At 53.2% G+C, this 19,128-nt stretch overlaps 1 protein-coding gene across 3 annotated transcripts in view; it reads right to left on the bottom strand.

Moving 5' to 3' along the window:
- Window positions 1–19,128, bottom strand: part of CYFIP2 (cytoplasmic FMR1 interacting protein 2) — a 149,335-nt gene that overhangs the window by 41,648 nt on the left and 88,559 nt on the right. For all 3 annotated transcript variants that reach the window (XM_075344300.1, XM_075344298.1, XM_075344299.1), the window contains 3 exons: window positions 6,076–6,152; window positions 884–992; window positions 659–778 (listed from right to left, as the gene is read on the bottom strand). In XM_075344300.1, the coding sequence (XP_075200415.1) occupies window positions 659–778; window positions 884–992; window positions 6,076–6,152 (306 nt within the window). The remainder of the gene's footprint in view (window positions 1–658; window positions 779–883; window positions 993–6,075; window positions 6,153–19,128) is intronic.

Here is a 19,128-nt window from a genome sequence, read left to right on the forward strand (position 1 = left end):
ATGAATAGAAGAGATACTTATCTGTAGTTTCAAATAAGTAACTGACATGAATAGAAGAGAATAAGTAACTGACATTGTTCTATTCGTTGACTCTCGTCTATGCCTAGACACACCTGAAATGTTTTACTAAAGAATGTTGCTCAAATAAGTGAATGAGTTAGACCCAAGCTAATTGGTTGGTTAAGTGACAATGTAGAAAAACTGTATAAGAATGTTATGCTTTCAATACGAGGGTCAGGAGAGCACTGTCCTTCTTCCAAATAGAGATACGTCTCTGTGTGATCATTTTCTTGTTTCATATACATCTGTGCAGTTCGGATTCGGAATCCTGCTCTGAGACCCTGAGAGACCCCCTGGAGGTCTCCCCCAACAGTCGTATTGTTTGTTGTCCTTTGTTGTGTGTCAGTCTCCCCTTTGGTCTGAATGCACGTGTCACGCTTGTTATTCCTGGCAAGTGTGAAACCGCCATATTCGGACCGGGCCTTCTGTAGCCTCATATATACTTATGAATCAGTGCGTTCAACTCAAAGGACCAGCAGCTGGGCCAGATATTCCACTCCATATTCAAGACTGTGAATGTCATATGTATGAACCCGGCCTTATTCAAAACAGACACCAAGACCTCCCTTGGTATTGGTGCTGTATTGATAACACTCACCACTATAGAGGTCAGATCTTCACTTTCAAAGCGGCTGATCGCCTGATCCAGAGATTTGTACATGGCGGCAGAGATCCGCTGAGTGATCAGCCTGTTCAGGTCAATGGATCTTCCCAGGAGCTATAGGGAAGGTTAATATATGGTTATAGATAATGTATCACATCCAGTACAATGAGTACTGTGACATTCATGCGACTTTTAATTTAGAAATGAAGGATTCCACACCTGTACGTGCCGCTGCTTCAGCAACGTCTCATAGCGATTGGATGGCGGGTAAGGAATGATCACTCCATAGTTCTTACATTCTGCCCGGAAGCGTTTATCCAACAGGACGCTGGAAGAAGCATATGGATAATGTATAACTACCACTAAGGGTAAATTCACACGTGGCAGATCTGATGCAGAAATATCCACAGCTGAAAACCAGTTCCAGAACTGGATGGATTTCTACAAGGCCCATGCAGATGAATGGGTGTAGATGGAGTAGTTACCTTAAAGGGGGTTTCCATTTTTTTATTAAGTCACCCGTAGGAAGATGTCTGAAGGCCCCGATGCAAAATGTGCTACAGGATCCTCAACTATTACAGGGCTTGATCTTTTCATATAGGCCCAAGGACACTTTTGGGCCCCTCAAAGCTCCAGTAAGACCTGTACCCCTGCAATGGTGATGCCCCCGGTGGGAAGGGATGCAGATAAAAGACACAAAGAAGCCGTGCTTACCCCTGAAGTCCGCCCTTTGCTCCGGCACTGCGGCTCCGATTGTCTCCGCCAGACGCTGCAGCCAATCAGTGGTCTCAGCGATCAGGTGAGTGGTGGCAGCAGTGCTGGGGCATAGGGCAGATTCTGAGGGTAAGTATGACTTCTTTATTTCTTCATCCCTTCCCACAACTGACTTTTTAAAAACATGGACAATCCCTTTAAGACCCCCTTCACACGTCAGTGATTCCGGTAAGTATGACGTCCGTTTTCATGTGTACGGGAGACACAGACATACGCAGAGCCATTAAAATCAATGGGTCTGTGCACACACATCACAAGGACCGCGTGTTCATATGGAGCACACGAGTGTCCTTGTGTTCCGCACAGAGACAAGTCCGTTTTTCTCCGACAGCAGGGGCGTTACACGGACCGCACACTGATGTGATCTGTGTGACACATACCGGAGAAAATACGGGTCTTTGAAATAAAATGATAATCTATACTCACCGGTCTTCGGCACTGCTGTCACTTGCTTCCGGGTTCCGCTCATTATGCTCATGAATATTCACTGCATCACGGACCCAGAAGCAGCAGCGCCATAGACAGGTAAGTATACAAGTTCATGCTGTCTGTGTGCTATCTGGATGTCACATGGATATCACACGTGTGACAAAATCACGGCACACGGATGGGCCATACACACCTTCAACGCGGCCATGCAAAACACGAATGTTTTTCACTGACATGTGAAGGGGGTCTAATACTGCCTGGACTCGTTAGAAGCCTGTGGGCTGACAGCTCTCTCTCCCCGACCCTTCCCCCCATATAGCAAGGAGACAGGATGGGACTCAGCACCAATTCCAGGATAGCAAAAATATAAATCCAACGAAAAATATATAAAAATGTAGAAACTTTATTCAATGATTAAAAATCCAAGAAAAACATCATCGGTTCCATGAAAAAATCATGGCTTGACGCGTTTCGGACAGTTGGAATATAGATAAGTCCTTAATCATAAGCATGAACTTCACCCGACTTCATTGTCATGCCGCGGCTCTGTCTGTGCCGCGTACTGATTAGCGGTCACCTGTGAAGGATTCACCGGTGACCGCTAATCCCCCGAGTGACTGAAGTGCCCCCCCCTCTCTCATACTCACCGATCCCCGATCACCGGCGCTGCACGGCGTTCACACTGCTCCGCGGCTTTTTCTAATTTGAAAAAAACGGCTGCTCATTAAACAATCTCATATTCCCTGCTTTCCCCGCCCACCGGCGTCTATGATTGGTTGCAGTGAGACACGCCCCCACGCTGAGTGACAGGTGTCTCACTGCACCCAATCACAGCAGCCAGTGGGCGTAGCACTATGGAGTATAGAAATAAATAAATAAATAATTTAAAAAAACGGCGTGCGGTCCCCCCCCATTTTAATACCAGCCAGATAAAGCCATACGGCTGAAGGCTGGTATTCTCAGGATGGGGAGCTCCACGTTATGGGGAGCCCCCCAGCCTAACAATATCAGTCAGCAGCCGCCCAGAATTGCCGCATACATTATATGTGACAGTTCTGGGACTGTACCCGGCTCTTCCCGATTTGCCCTGGTGCGTTGGCAAATCGGGGTAATAAGGAGTTATTGGCAGCCCATAGCTGCCACTAAATCCTAGATTAAACATGTCAGGCGTCTCCCCGAGATACCTTCCATGATTAATCTGTAAGTGACAGTTAAAAAACACACACCCGAAAAAATAATTTATTAGAAATAAAAAACACTAACAAAGTCCCTCATCACCAATTTATTAACCCCGACAAAGCCCTCCATGTCCGGCGTAATCCACGGACCTCCAGCGTCGCATCTGTGACGCCCTGGGCAAGCCAGGGGTCACAGGTCATTACACCACCACACCCTACACCCCAGTTAGGAACACCAAGGCTACCAAAATCCTTGTTGCCTTCCTCCAGGGGATGATGTTCACATCAGGGGGTGGGTCAGGCGGTTGGCTCCACCCACCGAGGAGTACACAGCCCTGGAGGCGGGAAGAACCAGGCTGAACAGTTAGGGGAGTGAAGTAGAAGGAAGTAGTAGTGGAGCAAAAGAGGAAAGCTGAAGTAACAGAAAAGGAGTGAAAGTGAGAGTAATAAAGCCTGAAGTTGGTCCGGCTGTGTGCCAGGGCAGTGTCAGCAAGGTCAGCAGACGGCGGTGACAGTCCGCAGGGGTGACTGCTCGGAGGTTGCTGGAAGGACCGCGGACGGGTAGTGGCCCGGCGGTCTGGAGCAGTATACGAAGAACTGTCAGCACCAGGGCAGGGGCGTCTCGGACCCCGGCAAGGCTAGGAGTCGCCGTGAATTTACCAAATCCGTCAGTGAAGGGGACGTCTGTCTCCAAACAACCAAGTCCCGATTGAAGGCAACAGTCCAACCATTGAGGAGAGACACCGCCACCGCCAGGGCACCAGTTTCTCAGGGCCAGCGCCTGCGGGCAAAGTAGGGCTCCTCCGGCCCATATCCAAGCCGGGGAGCGGGTTACCGGTGGGAACCCATCGCTACCAACACAGAAACATTAGGTGCAGGAAAAAGGGACATCACCGTCACCTACAGGGGAAAGCAAGTGCAGCCGTCCGTGGGAACCGTCTTTCCAGCCGTGTGTTTTACCGAAAAACTGTGTCAACGTCTCAGGCTGAGTGAGTACCACAGTGCCGCACGGCACAGCGCTGCTCCCGCATCCCTGCGCCCACCAAGCCCTGCATCACCCACCTTATCACTGGGCCCCGGGATCACCAACCCCTACCCACAGAGGGGCAACACAACAACTGGCTGCTCCATACCATCCTTCCCGGGATCCCCATACAGAGCAGCGGTGGTGTCAACAAATCACCACAACCGTGGGTGGCGTCACGGACAATAACCAATCCCTACACCCAAAATCCCCTTTCACTCACGGGCGAGGAGCGCCGCTAGAGTCCCCGGGATCCGGCCCATCGCTCGAGCCACCGAGCAGCAGCAGGCCGCAGCAGCCGCGGCAGCCGTACCCGAGCAGCAGTGGGAGAGGGCGGCGTCCCCTCCTCCGCCCGCGACACATCCAGCTCTGCTACATGCAGGTGACAGGAGCTGCAGAATACACCGCCGCTCCTGTCACCTCCACGCAACAACTGAGGTGAGTAGCGCGATCAGCTGCTGTCAGTGAGGTAACTCGCGGCCACCGCTGGATCCAGCGGTGGCAGCGGGTAACCTCAGTGACAGCTCAGCTGATCGCGCTACTCACCTCAGTTGCTGCGTGGAGGTGACAGGAGCGGCGGTGTCTTCTGCTGCTCCTGTCACCTGCATGCAGCAGAGCTGGATGCGACGCTGGAGGTCCGTGGATTACGCCGGACATGGAGGGCTTTGTCGGGGTTAATAAATTGGTGATGAGGGACTTTGTTAGTGTTTTTTATTTCTAATAAATTATTTTTTCGGGTGTGTGTGTGTTTTTTAACTGTCACTTACAGATTAATCATGGAAGGTATCTCGGGGAGACGCCTGACATGTTTAATCTAGGACTTATTGGCAGCTATGGGCTGCCAATAACTCCTTATTGCCCCGATTTGCCAACGCACCAGGGCAAATCGGGAAGAGCCGGGCACAGTCCCAGAACTGTCGCATATAATGTATGCGGCAATTCTGGGCGGCTGCTGACTGATATTGTTAGGCTGGGGGGCTCCCCATAACGTGGAGCTCCCCATCCTGAGAATACCAGCCTTCAGCCGTATGGCTTTATCTGGCTGGTATTAAAATGGGGGGGACCACACGCCGTTTTTTTTAATTATTTATTTATTTATTTTACTGCACAGTATAGACACGCCCACCGGCTGCTGTGATTGGGTGCAGTGACACAGCTGTCACTCAGTGTGGTGGGCGTGTCTGACTGCAACCAATCACAGGCGCCGGTGGGCGGGTAAAGCAGGGAATACGAGATTGATTAATGGGCGGCCGGCTTTTTCAAAATAGTAAAAGCCGCCGGAGTTTTTATAACAGCCGTGCAGCGCCGCGCCGGAGATCGGGGAGCGGTAAGTATGAGAGAGGGACAGATAAGACAGAGAGACCGACCGACAGACATAGAGACCGACCGACGGACTGAGGGAGAGAACGAAACAGAAAAAGAAAAAAGACCGACATCACATGAAAAAAGCACAAAACGTACAGGGAGCAAACAGAGATGCGTCTGTGTCACTCGGACGTGCGCACAGACCCATTGACTTTCATTGGGTCCGTGCTGCGTGTTGCGTGCAGAAAACGGACATGCTGCCGTGCAAAACGCACACAGGTACGGATCACGGACACACGGACATGCATCAAAAACGCACGTGGAGCTTTTATCATACAATAACATTGGTGCACGTTTGGCCGTGTCTCCAGTATACACGGAAACGGACCAAACACGCACGTGTTTCACGGATGTGTGTTTCAGGCCTTAGGGATGAGAATAAAAAGGCGCTGTCAGGCGCTGCTTGCAGTGGATTATCTCAATGAAGAACAAAAGGATTGGACATGCTGAAATTCAACTGCCCCATCATTCTATCCACTGACATCTGAGATTAGAGGACAGTTGGGAAGACCTCATACACACTGGATCTTCACTCAGTCCGGCTGAAATCATCAGGCTTGGCCAAAATAAGTATAATGTACGTGGCCGACGTATCAGTGACGGGTTTACAGAACTCGATAGGGGGCAGCACTGATCTGTACCTGCCGGACATGGCCTTGTAGTAGGCGAAGATCTGGTCTGATAACTTGTATACGAACTGATCGAAGCACAGATTCACCTGGAACAGAAGAAATTAACAGAATTCTTTGGATTAACCCATTAATGTCATCACTGTCCATGTTTTGCCTCCTTAATAATGGCCCCAGTCATTGGAAAGCGGCATCGGACGTCTGATTTTTTTCCCACTTTTTTTAATACTAGAAAAAGTGCCCAATTTTGATCATTTTTTTGTCCGTTTCTTCCCTTTGGCGCGGAATTTATTTATCCTATATACAAAAAAAAGAAACGTTTCCAATCTCCTCTTACCCATTACACGGTAAAAAATGGAGAGCACCTGTATGACATATGGATCCACCTTTTTTTTTTTTTTTTTTTTTAGGACCCATTCACTTCAATGGGCGCAAATAAAAAAAATAGAACGAAGGGAATTTTGTTTACTTACTGTAAATTCCTTTTCTTCTAGCTCCTATTGGGAGACCCAGACAATTGGGTGTATAGCTTCTGCCTCCGGAGGCCACACAAAGTATTACACTTTAAAAAGTGTAACCCCTCCCCTCTGCCTATACACCCCCCCGTGCATCACGGGCTCCTCAGTTTTGGTGCAAAAGCAGGAAGGAGAAAACTTATAAATTGGTCTAGGGTAAATGCAATCCGAAGGATGTTCGGAGAACTGAAGACCATGAACCAAAAGAACAATTCAACATGAACAACATGTGTACACACAAGAACAACAGCCCGAAGGGCACAGGGGCGGGTGCTGGGTCTCCCAATAAGAGCTAGAAGAAAAGGAATTTACGGTAAGTAAACAAAATTCTGTTCTTCTTTGTCGCTCCATTGGGAGACCCAGACAATTGGGACGTCCAAGAGCAGTCCCTGGGTGGGTAAAAGAATACCTCAATAAAAAGAGCCGAAAAAACGGCCCCCTCTTACAGGTGGGCAACCGCCGCATGAAGGACTCGCCTACCTAGACTGGCGTCTGCCGAAGCATAGGTATGCACTTGATAGTGTTTCGTGAAAGTGTGCAGACTAGACCACGAAGCTGCCTGACACACCTGCTGAGCCGTAGCCCGGTGCCGCAATGCCCAGGACGCACCCACGGCTCTGGTAGAATGGGCCTTCAGCCCTGAAGGAAGCGGAAGCCCAGAAGAACGGTAGGCTTCGAGAATCGGTTCCTTGATCCACCGAGCCAAGGTTGACTTGGAAGCCTGCGAGCCCTTACGCTGGCCAGCGACAAGGACAAAGAGCGCATCTGAACGACGCAGGGGCGCCGTGCGAGACACGTAGAACCGGAGTGCTCTCACAAGATCCAAAGAGTGCAAATCCTTTTCACACTGGTGAATTGGATTAGGGCAAAATGAAGGCAAGGAGATATCCTGATTGAGATGAAAAGGGGATACCACCTTAGGGAGAAATTCCGGGACCGGACGCAGAACCACCTTATCCTGGTGAAACACCAGGAAGGGGGCTTTGCATGACAGCACTGCTAGCTCAGACACTCTCCGAAGTGATGTGACTGCCACTAGGAAGGCCACCTTCTGCGAAAGACGTGATAGAGAGACAACCCGCAGCGGCTCGAAAGGTGGTTTCTGAAGAGCCGTTAGCACCCTGTTAAGATCCCAGGGTTCCAGCGGACGCTTGTAAGGTGGGACCATGTGGCAAACTCCCTGCAGGAACGTGCGGACCTGCGGAAGCCTGGCTAGGCGCTTTTGAAAAAACACGGAGAGCGCCGATACTTGGCCCTTGAGAGAGCCAAGTGACAAACCCTTGTCCATTCCGGATTGAAGGAATGAAAGAAAAGTGGATAAGGCAAACGGCCATGGAGTAAAACCGTTATTAGCGCACCAGGATAGGAAGATTTGCCAAGACCTATAATAGATCTTGGCGGACGTAGACTTCCTGGCCTGTCTCATGGTGGCAATGACATCCTGAGATAACCCTGAAGACGCTAGGAGCCAGGACTTAATGGCCACACAGTCAGGTTGAGGGCCACAGAATTCAGATGGAAAAACGGGCCTTGTGACAGCAAGTCTGGGCGGTCTGGAAGCGCCCACGGTTGACCCACCGTGAGATGCCACAGATCCGGGTACCACGACCGCCTCGGCCAGTCTGGAGCGACGAGAATGGCGCGACGGCAGTCGGACCTGATCTTGCGTAACACTCTGGGCAGCATCGCCAGAGGAGGAAACACATAAGGCAGTCGAAACTGCGACCAATCCTGAACTAACGCGTCCGCCGCCAGAGCTCTGTGATCCTGAGCCCGTGCCATGAATGCCGGGACTTTGTTGTTGTGCCGTTACGCCATGAGATCGACGTCCGGCGTTCCCCAGAGGCGACAGATCTCTCGAAACACGTCTGGGTGCAGAGACCATTCCCCCGCGTCCATGCCCTGACGACTGAGAAAATCTGCTTCCCAGTTCTCTACGCCCGGGATGTGAACTGCGGAGATGGTGGAAGCTGTGGCTTCCACCCACTGCAGAATCCGTCTTCCTGGAAGGCTTGACGACTGCGAGTGCCGCCTTGGTGGTTGATGTATGCGACGGCAGTGGCGTTGTCCGACTGGATATGGATCTGCCTGCCCTCCAGCCACCGATGAAAAGCCAATAGGGTTAGATACACTGCCCTTATTTCCAGAATATTGATCTGAAGGGATGACTCTATCGGAGTCCAGGTTCCCTGAGCCCTGTGGTGGAGAAAAACCGCTCCCCACCCTGACAGGCTCGCGTCCGTGGTGACTACAGCCCAGGTTGGGGGTAGGAAGGATTTTCCCTGCGACAGAGAGTTGGGAAGGAGCCACCACTGAAGTGACGTCTTGGTTGCAAGGGAAAGAGAGACGTTCCTGTCGAGGGAAGCCGAACTCCTGTCCCATTTGCGGAGAATGTCCCATTGGAGTGGCCGAAGATGGAATTGCGCGAACGGGACTGCCTCTATAGCTGCCACCATCTTCCCCAGGAAGTGCATGAGGCGCCTTAAGGGGTGTGACTGACTCCGAAGAAGTGATTGCACCCCTGCCTGCAGAGAAAGCTGTTTGTCTCTCGGAAGCTTGACTAACGCTTGCTGGGTATGAAACTCCATCCCAAGGTACGTCAGTGATTGGGTCGGTGTCAACTTGGATTTCGGGAAGTTGATGATCCACCCGAACCGCTGGAGAGTCGCCAGAGCGACAGATAGACTTTGTTGACACGCCACCCGAGATGGGGCCCTGACTAGGAGATCGTCCAAGTAGGGAATCACCGAGTGGCCCTGAGAATGCAGGACTGCCACAACGGATGCCATGACTTTGGTGAAAACCCGTGGTGCTGTCGAAAAAGCCGAAAGGCAATGCCACGAACTGGAGGTGTTCGTCCCCGATGGCGAAACGCAGGAAACGATGTTCGGGTGCGATCGGCACATGGAGATAAGCATCTTTGATGTCGATCGATGCTAGGAGGTCTCCTTGTGACATCGAGGCGATGACCGAGCGGAGAGATTCCATCCGGAACCGTCTGGTTCTCACATGTCTGTTGAGCAGCTTGAGGTCCAGAACAGGACGGAATGACCCGTCCTTTTTTGGCACCACGAACAAGTTGGAGTAAAATCCGCGACCACGTTCCTGAAGGGGAACGGGGATAACAACTCCTTCCATCTTTAGAGCGGCTACTGCCTGAAAAAGTGCGTCGGCCTGAGCGGGGGGCGGAGATGTTCTGAAGAAACGAGCCGCAGGACGAGAGCTGAACTCTATCCTGTAACCATGAGACAGAATGTCTCTCACCCATCGGTCTTGAACATGTGGCCACCAGGCGTCTCCAAAGCGGGAGAGCCTGCCACCGACCGAGGATGCGGTCAGGGGAGGCCGAGAGTCATGAGGAAGCCGTCTTGGAGGCAGTGCCTCCTGCGACCTTTTGTGGGCGAGACTTGGATCGCCACGCATAGGAGTTCCTCTGGCCTTTCTCCGGCCTGTTGGACGAAGAGGATTGGGACTTGGCGGAGGGACGAAAGGACCGAAATCTCGATTGAACCTTTCTCTGTTGAGGTCTCTTAGGTTTGGCCTGGGGTAAGGAGGAATCCTTTCCTTTGGATTCCTTAATAATCTCATCCAATCGTTCGCCAAACAAACGGTCGCCAGAAAACGGCAAACTGGTTAAGAACCTCTTGGAAGCCGAATCTGCCTTCCATTCGCGCAGCCACATGGCCCTGCGGACTGCCACAGAGTTAGCGGATGCTACAGCTGTACGGCTAGCAGAGTCCAGGATGGCGTTCATGGCGTAGGATGAAAAGGCTGACGCCTGAGAGGTCAAAGACGCAACCTGCGGAGCAGAATTACGTGTGACTGCATTAATCTCAGTCAGACATGCCGAGATTGCTTGGAGTGCCCACACGGCTGCGAAGGCCGGGGCAAAAGACGCGCCCGTGGCCTCATAGATGGACTTCACCAGGAGCTCAATCTGTCTGTCAGTGGCATCTTTTAGCGATGAGCCATCTGCAACCGACACCACGGATCTAGCCGCCAATCTTGAGACTGGAGGATCCACCTTGGGACAGTGAGCCCAACCCTTAACGACTTCAGATGGGAAGGGGTAACGCGTGTCAGTGAGGCGCTTAGTAAAGCGCTTGTCCGGGACCGCTCTGGGCTTCTGGACAGCGTCTCTGAAGTTAGAGTGATCAAAGAAGGGAATTTTGTTTACTTACCGTAAATTCCTTTTCTTCTAGCTCTAATTGGGAGACCCAGACAATTGGGTGTATAGGCTATGCCTCCGGAGGCCGCACAAAGTATTACACTCAAAAGTGTTAAGCCCCTCCCCTTCTGCCTATACACCCCCCGTGCTCCCACGGGCTCCTCAGTTTTGGTGCAAAAGCAAGAAGGAGGAAAAAGAATTATAAACTGGTTAAAAGTAACTTCAATCCGAAGGAATATCGGAGAACTGAAACCATTCAACATGAACAACATGTGTACACAAAAAAACAGGGGCGGGCGCTGGGTCTCCCAATTAGAGCTAGAAGAAAAGGAATTTACGGTAAGTAAACAAAATTCCCTTCTTCTTTGTCGCTCTATTGGGAGACCCAGACAATTGGGACATCCAAAAGCAGTCCCTGGGTGGGTAAAATAATACCTCATAATAGAGCCGTAAAACGGCCTCTTCCTACAGGTGGGCAACCGCCGCCTGAAGGACTCGTCTACCTAGGCTGGCATCCGCCGAAGCATAGGTATGCACCTGATAGTGCTTCGTGAAAGTGTGCAGGCTCGACCAGGTAGCCGCCTGACACACCTGCTGAGCCGTAGCCTGGTGCCTCAAAGCCCAGGACGCGCCCACGGCTCTGGTAGAATGGGCCTTCAGCCCGGAGGGAACCGGAAGCCCAGCAGAACGGTAGGCTTCGATAATTGGCTCCTTGATCCACCGAGCCAGGGTTGATTTGGAAGCCTGTGACCCTTTACGCTGGCCAGCGACAAGAACAAAGAGTGCATCCGAGCGGCGCAGGGGCGCCGTACGAGAAATGTAGAGTCTGAGTGCTCTCACCCAATCTAACAAGTGCCAATCCTTTTCACATTGGTGAACTGGATGAGGATAAAAAGAAGGTAAGGAGATATCCTGATTAAGATGAAAGGAGGATACCACCTTAGGGAGAAAATCCGGAACCGGACGTAGAACCACCTTGTCCTGGTGAAACACCAGGAAAGGGGCTTTGCACGACAATGCTGCTAGCTCAGACACTCTCCGAAGAGAAGTGACTGCTACTAGAAAAACCACTTTCTGCGAAAGTCGTGAGAGGGAAATATCTCTCATTGGCTCGAATGGTGGTTTCTGAAGAACCATCAGAACCCTGTTGAGATCCCAGGGTTCTAACGGCCGCTTGTAAGGAGGAACGATGTGACAAACCCCCTGCAGGAACGTGCGTACCTGTGGAAGCCTGGCTAGGCGCTTCTGGAAAAACACAGAGAGCGCTGAGACTTGTCCCTTAAGGGAGCCGAGCGACAAACCCTTTTCCAGTCCAGATTGAAGGAAGGACAGAAAAGTGGTCAAGTCAAAAGGCCAGGGAGAAAAACCCTGAGCAGAGCACCACGACAGGAAAATTTTCCACGTCCTGTGGTAGATCTTGGCGGACGTTGGTTTCCTAGCCTGTCTCATAGTGGCAATGACGTCTTGAGATAACCCTGAAGACGCTAGGGTCCAGGACTCAATAGCCACACAGTCAGGTTGAGGGCCGCAGAATTCAGATGGAAAAAAACGGCCCTCGAGATAGCAAGTCTGTTCGGTCTGGTAGTGTCCACGGTTGGCCGACCGTGAGATGCCACAGATCCGGGTACCACGACCTCCTTGGCCAGCCTGGAGCGACGAGGATGGCGCGGCGGCAGTCGGTCCTGATCTTGCGTAACACTCTGGGCAACAGTGCCAGCGGAGGAAACACATAAGGGAGCTGAAACTGCGACCATCCTGAACTAAGGCGTCTGCCGCCAGAGCTCTGGGATCTTGAGACCGTGCCATGAACACTGGTACCTTGTTGTTGTGCCGGGACGCCATGAGGTCGACGTCCGGCACCCCCCAGCAGCAACGGATCTCCTGAAACACGTCCGTGTGAAGGGACCATTCCCCTGCGTCCATGCCCTGGCAACTGAGATAATCTGCTTCCCAGTTTTCCACGCCTGGGATGTGAACTGCGGATATGGTGGATGCCGTGGCTTCCACCCACATCAAAATCCGCCGGACTTCCTGGAAGGCTTGCCGGCTGCGTGTGCCGCCTTGGTGGTTGATGTATGCCATCGCTGTGGAATTGTCCGACTGAATTCGGATCTGCTTGCCCTCCAGCCACTGCTGGAACGCTTTCTGGGCAAGATACACTGCCCGTATTTCCAGAACGTTGATCTGAAGCGAGGACTCTTGCTGGGTCCACGTACCCTGAGCCCTGTGGTGGGGAAAAAACCGCTCCCCACCCTGACAGACTCGCGTCCGTCGTGACTACTTCCCAGGATGGGGGTAGGAAGGATTTCCCCTTCGATAACGAAGTGGGAAGAAGCCACCACCGAAGGGAAGCTTTGGTCGCCTGAGAGAGGGAGACGGTCCTGTCGAGGGACGACGGCTTCCTGTCCCATTTGCGTAGGATGTCCCATTGAAGGGGATGCAGGTGAAACTGCGCGAAAGGGACTGCCTCCATTGCTGCCACCATCTTCCCCAGGAAGTGCATGAGGCGCCTCAAGGGGTGTGACTGGCCTTGAAGGAGAGATTGTACCCCTTTCTGTAGTGCCTACTGCTTGAACAGCGTAAGCTTCACTATCGCTGAGAGGGTATGAAACTCCATGCCAAGATATGTCAGCGATTGGGCCGGTGTCATATTTGACTTTGGAAAATTGATGATCCACCCGACACCCTGGAGAGTCTCCAGGGAAGCGTCGAGGATGCGTTGGCATGCCTCTTGAGATGGTGCCTTGATCAGCATCCAAGTACGGGATCACCGAGTGACCCTGCGAGTGTAGGAGCGCTACTACAGTAGCCATAACCTTGGTAAAAACCCATGGGGCTGTTGCCAGGCCGAACGGCAGTGCCACAAATTGCAGGTGTTCGTTTCCTATGGCGAAGCGCAAGAAGCGCTGGGCTCTGGAGCAATCGGTACGTGGAGATAAGCATCTTTGATATCGATCGATGCAAGGAAATCTCCTTGGGACATTGAGGCGATGACGGAGCGGAGGGATTCCATCCTGAACCGTCTGGTTTTACATGTTTGTTGAGCAGTTTCAGGTCCAGGACCGGGCGGAAAGACCCGTTCTCCTTTGGGACCACAAACAAGATGGAGTAAAAACCGTGGCTCAGTTGCTGAAGAGGAACCGGGATCACCACTCCTTCTGCCTTCAGAGTGCACAGCGCCTGCAGAAGAGCCTCGGCTCGCTCGGGAGGCGGGAATGACCTGAAGAATCGAGTCGGGGGACGAGAGGTGAACTCAATCTTGTAACCGTGAGACAGAATGTCTCTCACCCAGCGGTCTTTTATTTGTGGCAGCCAGGTGTCGCAAAAGCGGGAGAGCCTGCCACCGACCGAGGATGCTGCTAGAGGAGGTCGAAGTCATGAGGAAGCCGCTTTGTTAGCGGCGCCTCCGGTGGCCTTTTAAGGACGTGACTTAGACCGCCATGCCTGAGAGTTCCTTTGTTCTTTCTGAGACCTTTTGGACGAGGAGAATTGGGACCTGCCCCGCCCTGAAAGGACCGAAACCTCGACTGCCCTCTCCTCTGTTGGGGTATGTCCTGTTTGGACTGGGGTAAGGATGTATCCTTTCCCTTGGATTGTGTGATGATTTCATCCAGACGCTCGCCAAACAGCCTGTCGCCAGAAATTGGCAAACTGGTTAAGCGCTTTTTTGGAAGCAGAATCTGCCTTCCATTCCCGTAGCCACAAGGCCCTGCGGAGTACCACCGAATTGGCGGCCGCGACCGCCGTACGGCTCGCAGAGTCCAGGACAGCAATAATAGCGTAAGACGCAATTGCCGAGGTCTGGGTGGTAATGGATGCCACTTGTGGCGCGGCCATGCATGTGGCTGCTTCAATTTGCGCTTGACCTGCTGAGATAGCTTGTAGCGCCCATACGGCTGCGAATGCTGGGGCAAAAGAAGCTCCGATAGCTTCATAGATGGATTTCAACCAGAGCTCCATCTGCCTGTCCGTGGCATCCTTGAGCGAGGCCCCCTCTTCCACTGCAAGTATGGATCTAGCCGCCAGTCTGGAGATTGGAGGATCCACTTTGGGACACTGAGTCCAACCTTTAACCACGTCAGGGGGAAAAGGATAACGTGTATCCTTAAGGCGCTTAGAAAACCGTTTATCTGGACAAGCATGATGAATCTGGACTGCCTCTCTGAAATCAGAGTGGTCCAGAAACATACTCGGTGTAAGAGAAGCTGACTCCTCCGCCGGAGGAGCTGAGGGAGAAATATCCAGCATTTGATCGATGGACGCAATAAGAACGTTCACTATGGCGTCCCCGTCTGGAGTATTAACATTGAGAGCGCCCTCAGGATCAGAATCCTGATCCGCTGTCTCCGTATCATCAACCAGAGATTCCCCCCGCTGAGACCCTGAACAATATGATGTCGAGGGAAATTCTAAGCGAGCCCGCTTAGTCGGTCTGGGGCTGGGGTCTAAGTCAGAACCCTCAGTCTGGGATGTATGAGATACCCCGGGAGGACATTGTTGGTCCAACTGAGGGGGGCCAGGGAACAATGATTCAACAGAGTCCCTTTGCTGAGATACCGGCCTGGACTGCAAGGCTTCTAGTATCTTAGTCATAGTCTCAGAGAGTTTTGCAAACTCCGTCCCCATCACTAGGACAGTGTCAACAGGTGGCTCCCCCTGGGCCCCTCTTAGCAGAGGCCCTGGCTGAAGAAGTGTCACAGGGGCCGAACATTGCACACAATGAGGGTCAATGGAACCTGCCGGCAGCTGGGCCGTACAAGCGCCGCAGGCAGCATAATAAGCCTGTGCTTTGGCACCCCTGCCTTTTGTGGGCGCCATGCTATTGTTTTCCCTGAGTAACACACTAGGGTATATAGCCAGAATGAACTGTGCTCATACAGTGTAAAATATATACTATAAACAAATAATGTATCAATACACTACAGCACCATGGGGCTAGCACCACAGGTGCTGCTTACCATCCGCCTAAAGCGGTTATGAGGCCACCAGAGACCGTGTCTGGGTCTCCCAGGGTTAATCCCTCTCTGCAGCGTCGGAGGAGCTGACAGGAATGGCTGCGGCGTCCTGACGAGAGGAGGGAGCCGTGGGCGTGGCCGAGGTGCTCACACTGTGCACAGTGAGGGGGGTGGAGTATGGAAATCATACTCCAGCCCTCAGTGCTGCTCGTTCCGTGCAGCGTCCCGCCCTTCCCCTGCCTGTCAGGGCTGAGGGCGGGAGAAAGGGAAACTAGGCCGCAAGCAAGCCAGGGACTCGAGTATACGCGGGGCCGCCGTAAAAGCGCGGCCGACGCCGAAGTCCCCGGCGAACTACAAGTCCCAGCCGCGCCGCAGTTTCCCATGGCAGCGGCGGTTAGCGCGGTAGCCCCTACATATAAACACACTCAGCGACGCTGAGTGTGTAATGGCACAGTTTAACCCGGTCAGCGCCGCGGTCCCCGGTGCACTAGCACACCCAGCAAAGCTGAGGTGTTGCCGTGCGCGGTCCCCACAGGGATACAGAGTACCTTCACGTAGCAGGGCCATGTCCCTGAACTGTACCCGGCTCCTATCCAGCAGGCTCCACAGGAGTTGTGGATGAAGCACGGTCTCAGTGCCTGGAGACCGATAGGATCCCACTTCACCCAGAGCCCTGAGGGGGATGGGGAAGGAAAGCAGCATGTGGGCTCCAGCCTCCGTACCCGCAATGGATACCTCAACCTTAACAACACCGCCGACAAGAGTGGGGTGAGAAGGGAGCATGCTGGGGGCCCTATATGGGCCCACTTTTCTTCCAACCGACATAGTCAGCAGCTGCTGCTGACTAATCTGTGGAGCTGTGCTGTGCGTGTCTGACCTCCTTCGCACAAAGCAAAAAACTGAGGAGCCCGTGGGAGCACGGGGGGTGTATAGGCAGAAGGGGAGGGGCTTAACACTTTTGAGTGTAATACTTTGTGCGGCCTCCGGAGGCATAGCCTATACACCCAATTGTCTGGGTCTCCCAATAGAGCGACAAAGAAAAACGTATTGCGTGTACGTTTGGGGAACCGAAACTGGTGTTTCTCCTGCTGAGACGCCGACTCCTCTACAGGAGGAGGCGGGGGAGAGAGATCTAACACCTGGTTGATGGACGAGATAAGATCATTTACTAAGGCGTCCCCCTCAGGTGTATCAAGGTTAAGGGCGACGTCAGGGTCAGAGCCCTGAGCTGCGACATCCGCCTCGTCCTCCAGAGAGTCCTCAAGCTGGGATCCCGAGCAGCGAGAGGAAGTCGGGGAAGAGTCCCAGCGAGACCGCTTAGCCGGTCGGGGGCTGCGGTCCGGGCAGGGGTCCTCCGCCTGAGACCGAGGGGCAAACCTATGAGCGCGCTGTGGCGCGGACCGAGAGGGGCCTGGAGGCGACGAGCCAACAGGGGCCGGGGCCTGTGAAGGGTCCGGTCTGGACTGCAAAGCCTCTAGCAGCTTAGAAGACCATTTGTCCATAGACTGTGCAATGGATTGAGAAAGTGACTCAGAGTTTCTCAGCAAAAGAGGCGAACTCTGTCCCTGCAGCCTGGTCAGGGGGAGCAGGGGGGTCTACATGAGCCGAGGGGCCCACCAGTGTCCGAGGCTCCGGCTGAGCAAGCGAAACAGGGGTCGAGCATTGCTCACAGTGAGGGTAGGTGGAACCCGCAGGTAACATAGCCCCACAAGAGGTACAGGCCGCAAAAAAACCCTGTGCCTTAGCAGCTTTGCTCCTTGTGGACGACATGCTGTTGTCTCCTAGGAGAGTGATCACTGAGGGTATATGGGAAAGGGGTATACAGCCCACCGAACAGATAGATATAGATATATACGTATCTAATCTGGCACCCTAGGGGGACCAGCACCGGGTGACCGGTGTGGCTTACCGACCGCTAACGAGCGGAGTGTGTCCTCCAGATTCCCTGCCTTGGATCCCCCGGAGCTGCAGAGCGGTTCACTGAGAATCCTCCACTGGCAGAATGCCAAAAAATGGCTGCCGGAGCTCTCAGGGGAGGAGTGGAGCCGTGGGCGGCGCCAGCAAAAGTGCGGGAATCTGGGGTCCCCACAGTGATCAGTGAGGGGGGAGGAAACATGCAAGATGCTCCAGCCCTCACATCCGACGTCAGGTCGGTAATCCCGCCCTTACCCCTGACAGGCAGGCCCGGGGGCGGGATTTTTGCGACTAGGCCGCGATGAAGTCGGGGACTAAATTTGAGACCGCGCCCGACAAGCAGGCACGGTCGGCGTGGAAGTCCACCGGCCTCCTGAATTCAGCAGCCGCCGCGGCTTCCGGGAAGAAGGTGCGCTCCCTGCACAGTCCCCTATGGGGACACAGAGTACCTTTGAGTTGCAGGGCCCGGTCCCTGAGGTTGAAGAGGCTCCGGTCCGGCAGGTTCCCACAGGGGCTGCGGATGGAGCACGGTCCCAGTAAATGGATGACCGCTTAGGATCCCACTTCTCCCAGAGCCGCTTAAGGGATGGTGAAGGAGACGGCATGTGGCTCCAGCCTCTGTACCCGCAATGGGTACTTCAACCTTAACAACACCGCCGACGTAGTGGGGTGAGAAGGGAACATGCCGGGGGCCCCGTGGGGGCCCTCTTTTCTTCCAACCGACATAACTAAGTTGAGAATGCATGAGTGGATGTGTGCCTCCTTCCACACAAAGCATAAAACTGAGGAGCCCGTGATCCACGGGAGGGTGTATAGGCAGAGGGGAGGGGTTACACTTTTTAAAGTGTAATACTTTGTGTGGCCTCCGGAGGCAGAAGCTATACACCCAATTGTCTGGGTCTCCCAATGGAGCGACAAAGAAATTATTTTTTTAGTTGGTAGCGAGTTAAAAAAAAAAGAAAGAAGACAGATGAAGGTGTCCTTAGACTATAAGGGGTGCGTGTGTGACGCCCCTGGACTATCCGGTCGTCACAGGGTACTGCACAATCTGCCCTCCCGTGCAGTATCCACCTCCTTCTTGGTTTTGGGTCCCCAACCACATGGTGTTGCCTACATCAGCTAATCAAACCCTAGATACACTCTGCACCACACCCACCAGACACACCAGTGGACGGCTTGGGTGAAATAGAGTCGCCCACCTGGGGGGTTGGGAATTGGAGGTCAGGAGTTTCAGAAGAAGAGAGTAGTCTGAGTAGTGAAAGTGAGAGGAGATCGGGAGCGGGGCACCTGAGGAGTAATCTAGGTGGCAGACGGTGATCTGGGCCTAGAGGAGCTGGACCCCCGGTCGTAGGGGATCGTGGCAAGGGGCACGGATCTGTCGAGGAGGACAGGCGGCGGCCTTGCATCATCACCGGTCTGGGACCGAGGCACGACGGGGTACGTGGACCCTTGGTCGTGGAGTAGCTTCAGGCAACCCGATAATTTACCCGAGCCTTCAAGATTCGTTCCCCAC

The sequence above is a fragment of the Anomaloglossus baeobatrachus genome, chromosome 4 (assembly GCF_048569485.1).
Source record: "Anomaloglossus baeobatrachus isolate aAnoBae1 chromosome 4, aAnoBae1.hap1, whole genome shotgun sequence".
Classification (NCBI taxonomy): Eukaryota; Metazoa; Chordata; class Amphibia; order Anura; family Aromobatidae; genus Anomaloglossus; species Anomaloglossus baeobatrachus.